Raw genomic sequence first — 15,218 nt, 5'->3', positions numbered from 1 at the left:
TAACGACCAAATAAAAATTAAGGACTAAAATGAAATCTTAATAAGTTTAGAGATTAAAAAGAGAGGAAATTCTAAATATTTTTACTAAAAATAGGTTGTTAATAGAACCTAGGTGCAATCTACGTATCCAATGTCCATGTAGTAGTCCTACAACGTTTGCTTTTTTTAAAAAAAAAATCCACATGGTTTGGTTGTTGTGTTGGAGTTTTTTATTTCAATCATTAATGTAGACTAATATTATAAGATAATAATATTAATTATTTTTTATTAGTGAGTTTTATTTTATATTATCAAATTAAGTGAGTCGTTAGACAAACAAATCAAATGATGATATGAAATTAAATTAGTATATGTCAGTATTTGCCCATTAGAGGATAATAAAACTGTATTAGGTAATATACTAAAAAAATTATGTTTTTCAATATACGGAACCGTTACATATAATTTATAGTTTCATGTGAAAAGTTACGAAGATCCTATGTATTCCTAGTATTTATTTATATTTTATAAGAATCTTCTAAATTTTGAATTACTATGAAAAGATAATTCCTGTTTTTCACTTTATTGGTAATTTATAAAGGGATATTGATATTGGTTTAATGATATTATATGTAAGTTTGGTGTGAAGGTAAAGTTTGGCCCAATAGAAAAATGAGCAAGCCTTGAAAACCTTTATTTGCTGGCCTTTTTCTTTTGCCCAAGGTTCCTTGTATGGCTCTTATAATTTTCATTGTTTGTACATTGAGTTGGAGCAGTGTTTATTGGTATACTAATTGTTTTGCAAGCATTTCAAGTTAAAATTACATAAAGATGTTATACAGATTTTTTTTTTTTTTTTACACACACATATATTAAAAAGCTTGGGTTATGGACAGCTGAATGCTCCCACACTCCTTAACCCGGATGTGTCATGGAACCTTATGTCATATGGTGATGATAGATGAACAAAAAAAAAAATACGGTGATGAGAGAAGAGAGTGAAGCTAATGACTATTGTCAAATATCAGTCTAAATTAATGACATTGAAATTATGGGAGTTTACTTCTGTACTCCCTGCACAAAAGGGAGTATTGTTCTATCGAGTTACAAAATGAGTAATGAAAATTATGGGCTGAGTAATGAAATTATGAAATTTGATCAAAAACTTAATCGTGTATCAAAAAAGAGTGTTGTACTTAGAAGTTAGAAGCAATCGTGATTGTGATTATTGATATCAACAGTGTCCGTGGACACATGAAAGCAGGATTCCACCAATGATTGTTGAATTATTAATAGACATGACTTACATGTCTCATGTAAAGACATGAACTTCTTGTTTTTAGAAAAGTTGGGGTAAGCCCTGAAATTTATCAATATCAAGTAGTTCCAGTTAGTTTATTTAAAGAGAAATGTCCACCAAATTAATAAGTAGATTCAAGAAGATCTGGATTCACCCTCATAAAAGAAATATAAATTTATATTAAATCCCAAATCACATATATCACTTCGCATTAGCTCAATGTGAACACATGTCTTCATTCACAACAACAAATGTACATAAAAATTAGGCAAAAAATATGTTTATAATCCTAAATATATATCCGTTTTTTAAAAAACATTATACAGTAAATGGGGATATAAACTTGTGTCCTAATTGAAATACAGTTTCAATTTTTACCAACTAAGCCAAACTTTATCTGAAACATTTTTTTGTCTCTTTTCATTAAATTCACCTTGGATACGGATATCAAATTTTAAAAAAGTCATAGAGGAATAACCCATGCTTAATGCATTCAAAGTATAGGTCAAACTTTTCCTCTTTCTTATTTTCAAAGTTGTTTAAATAGGTAGCGGCAAATTACTTCTCTTTTCCCTCGGGATGCCATGAACTTGGAGATCTCATATAATTAGCAAATGAGTGGCACAGTTGCTTAGACTTTGGTATTCCAACCCTTACCCCAACTCTGCAAAAATTGTTTTCATCCACTTTTTTTTAGTTTTGAATTCAATCATATTCTATTGACCCTTATATTGGGTTATGAGAGCAACATCAACAAATTAATTATTCGTATTTTCCTACTCTTCCTGGCATTGGTTCTATGCAAAAGAAAACCTATCGTGGATGTTGTTGCTTCCTGCTTGGTCCAAAACAAAACTTCAATTACCAATGCATTATAAAATACTTCTACTTAATCAGTCGTTCTTTGTTTCAAATTTGTACAACTTCATGTGAAGAAAATATCTAGATTATGAGTCCCCATATATACGCTCAGAGCATTTTGTGTATGTTAGTTTTATACAGGTGAATAATGTGAATAATTAAATATTGGTGATCGATCAATATCCACATTTATTATATTGTACATAGTACATCTTATACATTCGTCATTTACACGTTGTTCATCGGTACAAATTAGTGTAAGGTTAAAAAATGGTGTGATCGGTTCATTTTGTAATAAACTACTTGAACAGTTTAATAATATAAGTACCTCTGTCCTTGAATAGTATAGTGATCTAACAAAAAAATGGTGTTCGTGAAAGCCCTTTTGTCCCTACTTGAAAAATTGGAAAGGGTTTGGAGCAATTGAGAGATTTCAATACCAAAATCATATTGAACCAGGAGAAACTAAATTTTCTAGAGAAATATTACTCCTTGAATATGGCTTTTATTTTTCATTTAGTAAGTCTCATTCCCAAATTAATCAAATTCCATCATATATGATTCAACCAATAAAAATTATAGAAAAAATGTTGCTACTTCTTATTTCATGCTAATGAAGGCTTTGCAATGCTAGTTGTCACATTGCACCTAATACTTAACAACAACTTTCATATGATGAATTCCAAGAAGATGGAAAAATGATACGCTCATTGAACTAAGGGTGCAAGATGGAAGAGAATTAGATAATTATGTTTTCACCACCCACCCCCCAGGGTACCTTCTTATTTATGCCTAAGATTCAAGTATTCAACCTTCGTGTGTATTGGCATCTACCTACTACCGTAAGTCTGCATCATTGAAGTGTAACGGGTCTCAAATTAAGAGTTTTCCTGTACCCTGAAAATGGAGGGGTCTTCCTTTTCATCAATACTAACTAGTATATGATTTCTAATTTTTCACTATAGCCTCAGGCTATAGCCTATGGTTTCTATTTTTTTTTTGTTTTGTTTACTATAGCCTGATATAATGAATTGAAAGATCAAAACAGAATCTTTGAAAAGTCCAAATATTAGACTCATAAGAATTCACAATTGATGATAAAATTTCTGGTAGTAATTAATGTTTTAGCAGTTGAGATCTCATCTAAACATAGGCAATGTTTGACTTGCTTTTTTTAATTAAAAATTATTTCAAATTAAAGCTTTTTTTAGAGGAAAATTACTTTAAAATTAAAACTTAAAAAATAAACTGTGCCTGTTAGCTTTAAAATTAAATAAAATTAATTCATTATATGTAATCGAAATTTATAATATTTAAATAAGTTTCAACTACAAATTTAGCATTATATTTAGAGCACGTGTGTCATGATGAAACAATCAAGCCTTTAAATAATATGTCCAGTTATATTGCATCATGTGCTGTATATTTAGTGACTTAAATATATTCAGCAAAAAAAAAAGTAACCTAAATATAGCATATATTATATGAAAAACTCAACAGGAATTGTTAAATGGCATAATCAAACTTTAACAAATATCAGTTGCCTAAGAGATGTTAATCTATTTCCAGCGGCAGGGTGTGTTATTGGTTGCAACTTGCAAGAAATATAGGGAGGTCAAAGAGCATGTTAGTTTCATTTTAAATTAATTTGAATATCAAAAGGTTATTAAAGCATATAAAAGAAAAAAACGTTACAGCTAAATGTCTCAACTGGTGCCATTTGGAGAAAATAACGTTAATCTCTCCATCTCTCTCTACTTGTTTGTTCCCACCAACTGACCCACTTCAAAAACAAAAGATCCTACTTCGCAATGCTTGCTCTTTATTATTCCAAAACCGCTCCACCTCCGTTATTAGTTTTATTTATTACTGCCTCTGAAAAAACAAACACCACCTTAACCTTTTCACTATTTGTAACCCCCCCCCCCCCCCCCCCCCCTTCTGTATTCCTTTCCCATCAGATATGGGGAGAAGAATGGGACAAGATCAATCAGATTACAAGACCCAGTTGGTGTTGGAGGTTTGCTCCATTTCCACACGTTCAGTTGTGTGTGTTCATAGACATGTCTCAAACCATGCTAAGCCATCTTTCATAGATTGGTATTGCATTCTTGGAGTAAGTGTTTTTTTATCCTTAATTTTCTTGTTGATGCAATTGTAAACTTGGTACTACCACTTTTTTTTTTGTGTGTTCTTTTTTATGATGCAAATTTCTCCTTATTGGGTTCTCATAGGTGGAAGAAAATGCAGGGATGAACACCATTCGCAAGCAATACCATAAACTTGGTAGGCTTAACTCTTCTTTTTTATATTCATAGAAAGGAAAAAAAAACTCATTTTTTTATGGTTTTATGCAATATTTGTTTCCTCTTTCTCCTGCATAATAACAAGGACTGTTATTTTGGTTCAGCCTTGCAACTTCATCCGGACAAGAATACACACCCAAAGGCTGAAATTGCATTCAAGCTTGTCTCTGAGGTTAGTTTCTGATATAATGTTTTAACTAATACTGATGTTACAGTGTCATCTAATCATATATTGTGGTGAGGGATAAATTTGTTTTTTTATAGTAATAACTATCTGAAATGTCATGTTAGCATGATTTTTTATTGGAAATGTAAAGTGTTTGTATATCGTGACAGTGCATAAAATTTAAAGTATAATGTTTTCCCGTGATTGGGAATTAATACTTTAATAAAAAAAGCACAAATCATGCCATGGCTTCACTTTTTTTGTTGTTGTGCTTTCTGTAGGCACATATATGTCTGTCTGATGCTGCAAAAAGGAAAGCTTTTGACTTAAAGAGACATAAGAATTTCTGCTTTGAGTGCAATAGAATCCCTTATAGTACATCCAAACATGTCCCTGGCAATTCCAATTGTTCAACTTTCAAGACATGGAATATCATTAGGGACTCAAGATCTTACAAAGTTTTGAGAAATATTAGAGACATGAGAGAAAGACTGAAGGAGGAGACCAAGGTGATAGAGAACTGTCTGCGAAAAAATTCAATGTCAAAGAAAGAATCTCCCCTCTACAATCCAGATGACTATAGACATGGAAGCAGCTTCAAGCATAAAGTTGAGAAAGAAATCCCTATTTTCAATCCATTGAAATACTTGTACAAAGGATACCCTCATCTGAGGTGCAATGTTTACAAGAATTCTGAGGCGTGTTGGTACTTGCACACTCAAAATCTTGTGGACACTGACAAGGGGGAAGCCAAGTATGCATCCCCGGTTTTTGAGGTCAGATCACAAAGGAGCATGCTCACAAGAAGTAAATTTGCTTAAGTCCCATCAAAATGCTAGCTTACATTTTTACTTTCAATTGGGGCAATGGGATTGACATGTTTTGGTCTCTTTTTTCATTGAGAATTTGTATGAGCTATGGAGCTTTTTAGAACCTCCGATGGCAGGCTATTATATAGTGAATTTGGCTTGGTGATAAAAAATCATAGAGAATACAAAATCATAGCAGAATCACCACAAAAGCAATTATTTGTTGCTTCAAAAAATCACGCTGAGTTGACTGAGTTCAACCTTGCTACCAAACATACACTTAAAATGAAACAGCTAAGTAGTAAGTACTAATACATGGGTATGTACCGAAATGCAGCAATGAGTGCAATCTAAAGCATGCATGTGTACATTACTACTAAGGTTTTAAAAAATGTTTTGTCATTGCAATTTTGACCGCAACTCAGGGTTTTGGGGTTTATGCAATCGGATTGCAACTGCAATTAGGGCTGCATTAGTTACATTTGTCCGTAATATCAAACCTTGGTTCTTACTAAAAGTAATGTCAATGTGCTTGCATTAGTAATCTTTTGCTTGTTAACTAGAGCGACAGAAAACCATTTCTCAACGTCATATATGCAGTACTAGCGGTAGCTAGTTCCCTGGCTTTGCATTATGGGAATTCCTTTCACAATTTCTTTGTAAAATATGTAAACAAACATTTCTTTGTAAATACAAAAGCAATTTAATTTAATACGGTATTTTGAACAAATTACACTCTAATGTGTTTAATGTTTACAGCAACTCCTTTAGGATACATTGTAATGTGTTTCAAATAATTAAAGTGGAAGAACTGTTCATTAACTATAAGCTCATTATTTGTGCCTCTAAGCATACTTCCATTCCTTTGATATTCTTCTTTATTTCCTAAAGAGGGGTGCAAAATAGAAGAAAGAAAATCATGTCAAATTTAATAGTTGCTGAAAGAACTAAAATGGGGACTCAATTGGTTAATAGTTTCTAAATTACTAAAGATTTTCTTCATTTCCATATCATTTTTTTGTTAACAAGGCCGCAGAAAACGTTTCTCTGCCCCAGTCCAAGAGCAGAGTATACCACATTTTCTTTCTCCCCAGCTTAACAAAAAAAATCTTCATTTATGCAAATTTGGTAGAGTAACCCAGATCAAAAGCCACAATTAATGTTCTCAATTCCTTATAAATTACATTTGCAAGTACGAAGTCCTCAATGACTATGAAGCACCGACACGGACACCATACACAACACGGACACATAGACACCTGTAATGTTCAAAATATAGAACGCAGTACGGGTGTTGTGTCAGTGTCCAACACTGACACGGACGCGTGTCGAACACCGGACACGGTAAGAGGCTGGAGTGTCTGTACTTCATGGTCAACGATTAGGAAAGACAAAGAGATTACAATGAAACCATACTTTTTATTTCCCTCCAATTAGTTTGGTTGATTCTTCAAGAGTATTTTCCTTTTGTAGTGAATCTTTGGTTGTGCTATTTTATTTGAGGCTTCCGAACAAATATAAGATTCGGCTCAGGTATGACATGTGTCCTTTCTTATGCTATAGCACTTGTAATAAAGGTTATTTGTGTCTTGCATCAAATGGAAAAGTACATATTTAATGATCATTTCTTTCTCTTTTCTAGTTCTGCTACTGGCTTAGTAGCAACCACATGACAATTCAGTTTGAGCCTCTCTGCATGAGGGATAAAAAATTTCTTATAGGGCTTCAAGTATTTAATGCATTTGTATGTTTAAGATTTAAACTCGAAATTATTTGTAGCTTATCTTTTGGCACATTGACACGTGGGAAAAGAAGAAATCAGTGTCAATCCAAATACCAACAGGAAATGTAGTTGGTGATACTAGAGTTCAGTTCCACATTGATCAAGTGAACTTGCTGGTATGCCATGAGACACAACTAGCAATATATGATGCTTCAAAAATATAATTGATTTGGCAGGTAAATAACTTTCCCCCTTTCCTCTCTTTCCAAGAAATGAAATCCGCAAAGTAGAACTTTTCTATCCCTTTTTAAATTAAGAAAACATTTTTCTTTTTTTGTTACAAAGGATAAGAAACAAAAGGAAGAAACAAAGACAAAAAAATTACAAACGTAGAAACTGCACACCTGCAGTATCAGTAGGAAGAAAAACCACTCTTTGATACAAGAAACATGTTTTTAAAATTTTGTGAAAATTAAGTTTCCTATATTTGAGTTCCTTGTAAATGAGTTATATGGTAACATCTTCATGTTTGGATTATAGTGGGTGCCCCAAGATGGGCCAACTAGTTTATGCTACTTTTATTGATGGAAAATTGGAAATATTGGAGTATTTGATGCTGACATCATTAAATTAAGATGTCGTATAGCTTCATCAGCATATCTACATAAGACCACATTAAACTGGTTTTCTGATACAGAATTGTACCAGAGGTGCTGCAAAACAGCAGTAAAAAGAAGAGAAGAAGCAATTTGAGAAAATGGGAGCGAACTCCCCCAAGTCAGAGATGACACTTCTGACTCCAATTTCAATATTCCAAATCTTTCATGATGATTACCATTGTTTTCCCCTCCCCACTTCTTCTCTCTCATCTAACTAGCTTGCATGCAAAGTCTCATTTGCCCTTTTGGGCCTACGGGAGTAATAGAGCCTAAAGGGCTTGACAATTTCTATCATTTTCTAACATTTTCTTTATCTATGAGACGTAGCAGATGAGAGGATATACAACGTCATGTGATTTTTTTTATACAACACATGACTTTTTAAGATAATCACGTAACATTAATTTTTTTTTTTTAGTAAAATACACTGACATCTCTTGAGATTTTTTCATATTACACATGACATGATTGATATTTCTTTTTTTTTTTCTATTCTTACACTATATTATTTGAAAAATATTACACACACTCCGTGTATATTAAACTAACTTTGTTAAATGCATGAAAAATTTTAAAATATTACTTTTTCCAAAATTTCTTAAGAATGCTGCAACAGCATCTCGTTCTTTCTCAGACAAATGGTTAGAACTTCATCTAGGTTCAAGAGGTCTACTAGAGATAATAAAAAAATTGTTGAAGAAAAGGGGTGTTGTATAAAAGTTAAAAATAGTAGGGAGATTCCGATATAATCTAAAAAATCTCATTTAATTTTATTCTATTTTTCAAAGAGTTAATTATATGTTTTTGTCTCTCAACTTTTTGAAGTTTTTATTTTTAGTCCCAAAAAAAATTTGATTGGTCCTGGACCTTAATCTTTTATTCCATTAATGATTTTGATCCTTACCGTCAAATTGATGGCATGTCGATAAATTTATCATTATTTAATTATATTTTACAATGTTTAATATTCTGGAAGTTACAAACTACAAGAAAATAGTTGGCTAAATTGATTAAATTGTATCAAGCAATTTCTAGTGGCCTAATCAAAAAATTGATTCTCACCTTTTACAGCAAACCCATATTCAACACAAATTCCATAGACCAAATCAAAAAAATTGAAATGCATTCCAACTTCCACAAATAAAAAAACTTATATTTGTTGAAACCCAAAACTTGTTGCGGTGGTATGGGTTGAGAAACAATTTAAATTTATAATTTTAAATATCTAGGATATTGTTTAAATTTAAAAAAAAAGAATATTATTTTATTTTTAGGATGTTGTTTAGAATTAAAGATATATTTTACAAATTAGAGATTTATTTTCTCTTTTAAGATTATGATGTTAAGTCTATATATAGAGATTCTTAAGATGAGAAGAATTATCCAACCTAACGAATGGGTTATTATCCTAGATGAGAGTTTACAAGTTTGTTCTGCTTGTCCTAAGAATATGTTGTGAGGAGATCGCGGATGTAGAGATGAGAGTCTGAGCCACGTTAAATAAATTGAGATTGTGAATGTAGGGGTGGGAGTCCAAATCACGTTAAACAAATTTTTGATTTTTTTTCTATTATTGTCTCTTGTTCTTGTTTTTGATGTTGTGAGGTGAAGTCTCACATCGTGTAAGAATAAGAAGATTGAACATCATATAAGTGAAGACAAGACACATAAATATGAGCCTTAAGATATTAGGTTAAAGTATGATTTTAAGTTATAAATCTCCCCAGTTTGTCTAAATACTAAAAGGAATTTGGGGAAACTTGCATTTGATTTTGATTCTATTGGTTTTTTGATGGAGCAATATTGTTTATGTTGATTTCACAATGCCAAAAAGTGGTTTAATTTTTAATATGTTATAAAACTTTACTTTTCAGATGACTTTGTAACGGTTAGAAAATTAACCGTCATAAAATAGAATTAAATGATAATAAAATTACCATTGAATCATCACTTAATGGTAAGATTTAATAAAAAGATTAAAATCATTAATGGAATAAAAGATTAGGAACCAAGATTAATCAATTTTCTGTTCAAGGACTAAAAATAAAAACTCAAAAATTCAGCAACCAAAAGCATAGTAACCTTTTTTTTATTCTTGATCATTCATGCATAATTTTATCATTCATATTTAATATTCTCACTCACGTAAAAATGTTTTTCACTCACAAAAATGGTCCTCTCATATATATTAGGCTTCTTTTTCGAATTCCCAATTAGGGACTTGGAGGGAAGAGAATTGTCCAAGTTATATAAAGAGTATTTTCCTGTGGGACATATTAACAGTTGACACTAATGATAGTTATTTGTTTGTTGTTACGAGAATTCAAAGTTTGCATTTTTTTTGGACCCATGCTTAGAATATTGTGGCTGAAATATGCTTTAGAAAGTTTAATTCATGTTTCATTTTGATGAAACTTTGCTAGTTGGGGAGGTTAAGATCGAGTTTGTTTACGTTCAACCAAGCTAGCTTAATTTTCTTACATGATCCCCGTCCATTTTCTCCAAAATAATTAACTAATCCTAAACCTTTGTTTTTGTGCAGGCTTTTTGTATATCCTAATGTTTTTGCAGCACATCCATAGGAGCCCAATCAATTTAGAATTGGATTGTCTGATGGTTCAATTAAGGTTATTGAGCCCAGAGAGTGTGGTGGGAGATGGGGGATTTAAGCCCATGTTGGTAGTACAATGCAGAAGCACAAAATAATTTGACTCTGACTTCAATTAAAGATGATATGATTCATGTGCATCGTTCTAGACTTCTAGTTTCTTAGTTTGTTTTTTATTTACTATGAATGAATACAGTAACTTATGGTAAAACTAAAACTGTTAAGGTTGAATTTTTCTTATTGTGCGACATTGTTTTCCTGCTCACATGGATGTGTTATTTTCTCAATTAAAGTTGATAATAGATTATTAATTGCTTCAAATATCCAATGGCATCTCATGTTCAAAAAATATAATTAAAACCCAATTAATGCCGTGTTTTAGTATCGCTTAGGCTTATTTGATAGTAGCCAACAGTACCCTATTTTTGAACGGAATAATTTATCAATTATTCAAAACTAGAATGTATCTTTAACTTTTCTTTTCCCTTTTGGGCATTAATTGCCTTTTTTTGTCTACCAAATTTTCCCTTTGCCTTGAATGATTTGAAAATAATGTGTTGGATTAGAGTGACATGGATCTTGTTACCAAAAGGAAAAAAAAAGTGACATGGATCTGATGTGGCCAGGGTTGGTAGTTGGCACTATCATATCGTGAATGTTCCAATATCATTAGGTGCATGCACAATGTTTCAAACGAGGTCTCGTGTAGAGCATAGAGCTTGGAGATTCCACTTGCTAAGTTGCTTCTCTCAAATTTTGTGGAGTAATCAGCGGTAACCAACCAGATCCAGTGAAGAGCTAGCTAGTGAATTAGGGTCCTAATAAATCAAACAAAATTGTGGATATATTTGCTTTGGTTGCGTTGAAAAGTTGTGGGCATGGCACATGTACGAATATATTTGTTTTTGGTTGGCCAAAAAGTGTCAGCAGATTTTGGCGAGATCCGCGGCAGATATTGCAATTTTGTTGCCATCTTACGGCTCTCAATTCTCCCTCCTAGGTCTTATCATTGATGGGAATATGGAATGTGAGGATTTATAATCTCCAACAAACTAGTTAAATGTGTCTTATAGTAATAAAGTGGTTGACACAGTTTGTTTGATATTTGAGTCTTATAATTAAAGTTTCAGATTTGATGTTAAATTGGGATATGAAGTTGTAATCAAAGGTACCTCAAAATGAATCAATTTATTAGGAAAATAGTTAATCTGATGTTAAATAAGAAATCTTAAATAACTCTTGGTTAAAATTAAAATGAAACCCTGGTAAATTTTACTTCATCATTTTTACATGGTGATTAACTTAGTAGGTTCTATTTATCTTTTATTATGCTTTGTTTCTAATAGATCCAAATTTTTTTAACCACCACAATTAAAGCATTCTCTTCAATAAAATCCTGACATATTCACATAAATTTTGATCCTATAAATTAATTATGAAACTTCTTAAATTGAAGTTTAGTCACACACTCACACTTAAAGTTAATTTTTTATCTCTCCCCAATAATTAATATATATATATATATATATATATATATATATATATATATATATATATATATATATATATATATATATATATATATATATATATATATATATATATATATATATATATATATATATATATATATATATATATATATATATATATATATATATATATATATATATATATATATATATATATATATATATATATATATATATATATATATATATATATATATATATATATATATATATATATATATATATATATATATATATATATATATAATACACGAGAATCAAACTTTTCTCACAAATTTCGTGTATTATCAACTAAGTGACACTCATTAAGTATAAATTCAAGTTACATAGGACTATTAATGGTGATGAGTGACTAACCAATACCCTTATATGAATAAGAAAATTAAGTTTTTAGTTGATAATTGCTTAATTTTTTTTTCTACTAGTGAATCATATCTCTATTCTCTAGTTTTATATACATAAAATTAATGATAATACTTTTTGTTAAATTTATTATATATTAGAAGTTAGCTATTTAAATAATTGTGTAAGAAAATCCCCCCCTCCTAATACAGTCCTAGATCCGTCCATGAAGATAACACAATCTACTACTAATTATTTAAAATGATTACATACAAAATAATGGGCATGTATACTCATATTAATACCGATGCTTTAAATTAATTATCATTTTTTTATATAACCAGTTCATTCATGTAACACTTGCAACATATCAATATAATGTTACTTACATCACTCTTCATTAATATTGCCTATGTATATAGAGTTTTGCAATTAAATCTATAAAAAAGGATTAATTGCAATTCTCGTCCCCTTTTATGATATTTATGTGTTCATGGTGAAACTGGAAAAGAACTAGTACCTAAATTAATGTTAAAACAAGTTTTCAACAAGAATAAGTATGCTCTGACTAGAAGATTCATTTTGATAGGAGCAAATACAACATTAGACTATTAATAAGTCATTGGTATGAGTAGTATATTAGGTTTTGTTCTCTTAAATAAGATATTTGGGTTCAAATTTTATGAATAAAAAAAATTTAACTAAATTTTTTTTACTAAAATTAATCAATCAGATCTTTTGACACATATTAATTAACAGTAAAAGTGGTAAATATTTTGTATTAATCTCATGCCTAAAAAAAATTGATACAACGTCTGGACTAGCAAACGGTCACAAATTGCTAATTTAAGTATATCTATCCTTGAGTATAATTTGAATCAGTTTCAATGGTTTTGGCCAAACTTCTACATGTGTAGTAATTAGTTTCGCTAGCTAGTTTGTCGTCCATGGTGAAGTTAAAGAGTTAAGTATGTACATTGAGCATGTGTGGTCCTTGACATGACCAAAGTATAAGAAGTCAGTACTAGTCAAATAACCTGTTCGGCCCAAAACGCACTTGAGGGTGCAGTATTTGTTGGTTTTGTGATTGTAGTGTGTTACATATTTGAATTCATGTGCTGTAGAGTTAGGTACTTGAAACGTGTCACTATTTTTACTTATGAATAATATTTATATGAATACTTCTTTTGTCCTGATTAGAGACTACGAGTGTTTTTAATCAGGTAAGTCAGAGATTAATTCTACACACAATAAATAATTATCATTTGTTTAAGAGAATTCTACTAGAGAATCAAACATAAATTATCTCGATAAATTAATTATTCTTACTTATATGAACAGTTAGAATTTATATAAGTTGGATAATAACACCCTTTCATTATGTTCCTCTGTATGTCTCTCATCCATTGACACCATAAGACATGGGTTTAACATAATTATTTAATCCCCCAAAATCCAACCAGCTTAATCCTTTGTTGGGTAACCAAAAAATAAGTTTTATACATCAAAGCCTTTATAATGATTTTACATTTTATATATTTAGAAAAAAAATTATTAAAATATATTTTTTATCATGTAAAAAATATATAATAAAGAATTTATAGATCCCATTCAGAGCGTGTCATATTTTTTGTGGACCAAGATAGTACAGCATGCTTAGACACAACACATTCTGTCTATTGATTTTCCTTAGAATGTAATCCACGCATCATATATAGTACCATATATAAATTATAAAGAGTGTAAATATATTCCATGTTTACTACTGCTGCAATATATTATTACCTGTTTATCCAAAAAAAAAAGGTGCCTCATATATCATTATCATGCATATAGAAAGGAATCAAAGGACACGCTTGACCATAGTTTTACCCATGAAACTGGTCCTTTAACAAAACATCAAAACTCTAATGAGATGCGCCAGAAAAGCAGAGAACAAAGATTCTAATCGGATCTTGTAGTACTTGAAAAATGTGACATCATGATGCCTGTTCTGCTCCTTCTTCGAAATCAGTACTAGAATTAGAAATTTTTCAGGGATGAAATCATCAATTTTACAATGACGACGGCTTCTAGCATGCCTATGGCAAAGTGACTTTCGTAGGTGCGAAAGTCACCAATACCATTTGATTGAGTAATTTTTAATCCAACGATAATTTTTCATTGGTTATCTTGCACCGTCCGATTCAGCTAATTTTCGAACGCAGCGAACCCCCCATCACCATCGAACGACAATTGGAGGCTAGGAGTTCCGCACACTTCTCATGGCTCCCTCTCCCGCTCCACATTCCACTTTTTGAGTGGATCAGTTTCGTTGTAATTATTTGTGCTGTTTAGGAATATTGTAGCAAGTCTTTTCTATTTATTTTTTTATGAATTTCAAGTTCGTGCCTATTTTACTGAGGTTGAACTAGTTTGGGACTAGTTTTGTTGAAGATTATCTGATGTCTGGTTATTCCATTGACTTATACTAATCCAATATTTTGTTTCCATTCCAAAGTTTTCTTGAGTGTGTGCTATACCGAAACCTTGCCCTATTTGGAATGGTCTTTCCTTCTCGTATTAAGAGTGTATCGGCTAACGAAGATATGACTGTTGTAGATTACGATGTTATGACCATTATGGGTAATAGTTGGATTAAGATCTGGTGGGTAAATGATTAAACTTTTGAGTAAAAGAGAGGCCGATCAAGTTCAGGAGCTGAAGGATATTTAGTGAGGTTAAATAAGAGAGAGAGGAGGTAATAGTAGGTATGGTCCTTACTCTCCCACCTTAGAACTTATATGAGCACGTGAGCAAGGTTTTAAATTTATGTGTTGCCATGGGCAAAATATATGATTAGGCAGTCTGGGTGAGGCATTCAGTGGTCAGCCATGGCTGTTACTAGTCTTTGTTACAAGCTGCATGCCATAGCAGTAGCTCTATTTCACACA

At 31.2% G+C, this 15,218-nt stretch overlaps 1 protein-coding gene across 1 annotated transcript; it reads left to right on the top strand.

The window, feature by feature from the left end:
* The first annotated feature begins 4,089 nt into the window (after positions 1 to 4,089).
* On the top strand, positions 4,090 to 5,621 carry LOC100781104 (meiotically up-regulated gene 184 protein). The gene is made up of 4 exons (XM_006586849.4): positions 4,090 to 4,256; positions 4,375 to 4,426; positions 4,551 to 4,618; positions 4,894 to 5,621. The coding sequence occupies exons 1-4, from the start codon at positions 4,104 to 4,106 to the stop codon at positions 5,431 to 5,433; spliced, it is 813 nt and encodes a 270-aa protein (XP_006586912.1). The 5' UTR covers positions 4,090 to 4,103; the 3' UTR covers positions 5,434 to 5,621.
* The last annotated feature ends 9,597 nt before the right edge of the window (positions 5,622 to 15,218 follow it).

This window comes from Glycine max, chromosome 9 (assembly GCF_000004515.6).
Source record: "Glycine max cultivar Williams 82 chromosome 9, Glycine_max_v4.0, whole genome shotgun sequence".
Classification (NCBI taxonomy): domain Eukaryota; kingdom Viridiplantae; phylum Streptophyta; class Magnoliopsida; order Fabales; family Fabaceae; genus Glycine; species Glycine max.
This window is presented reverse-complemented; position numbering and strand designations above follow the sequence as displayed.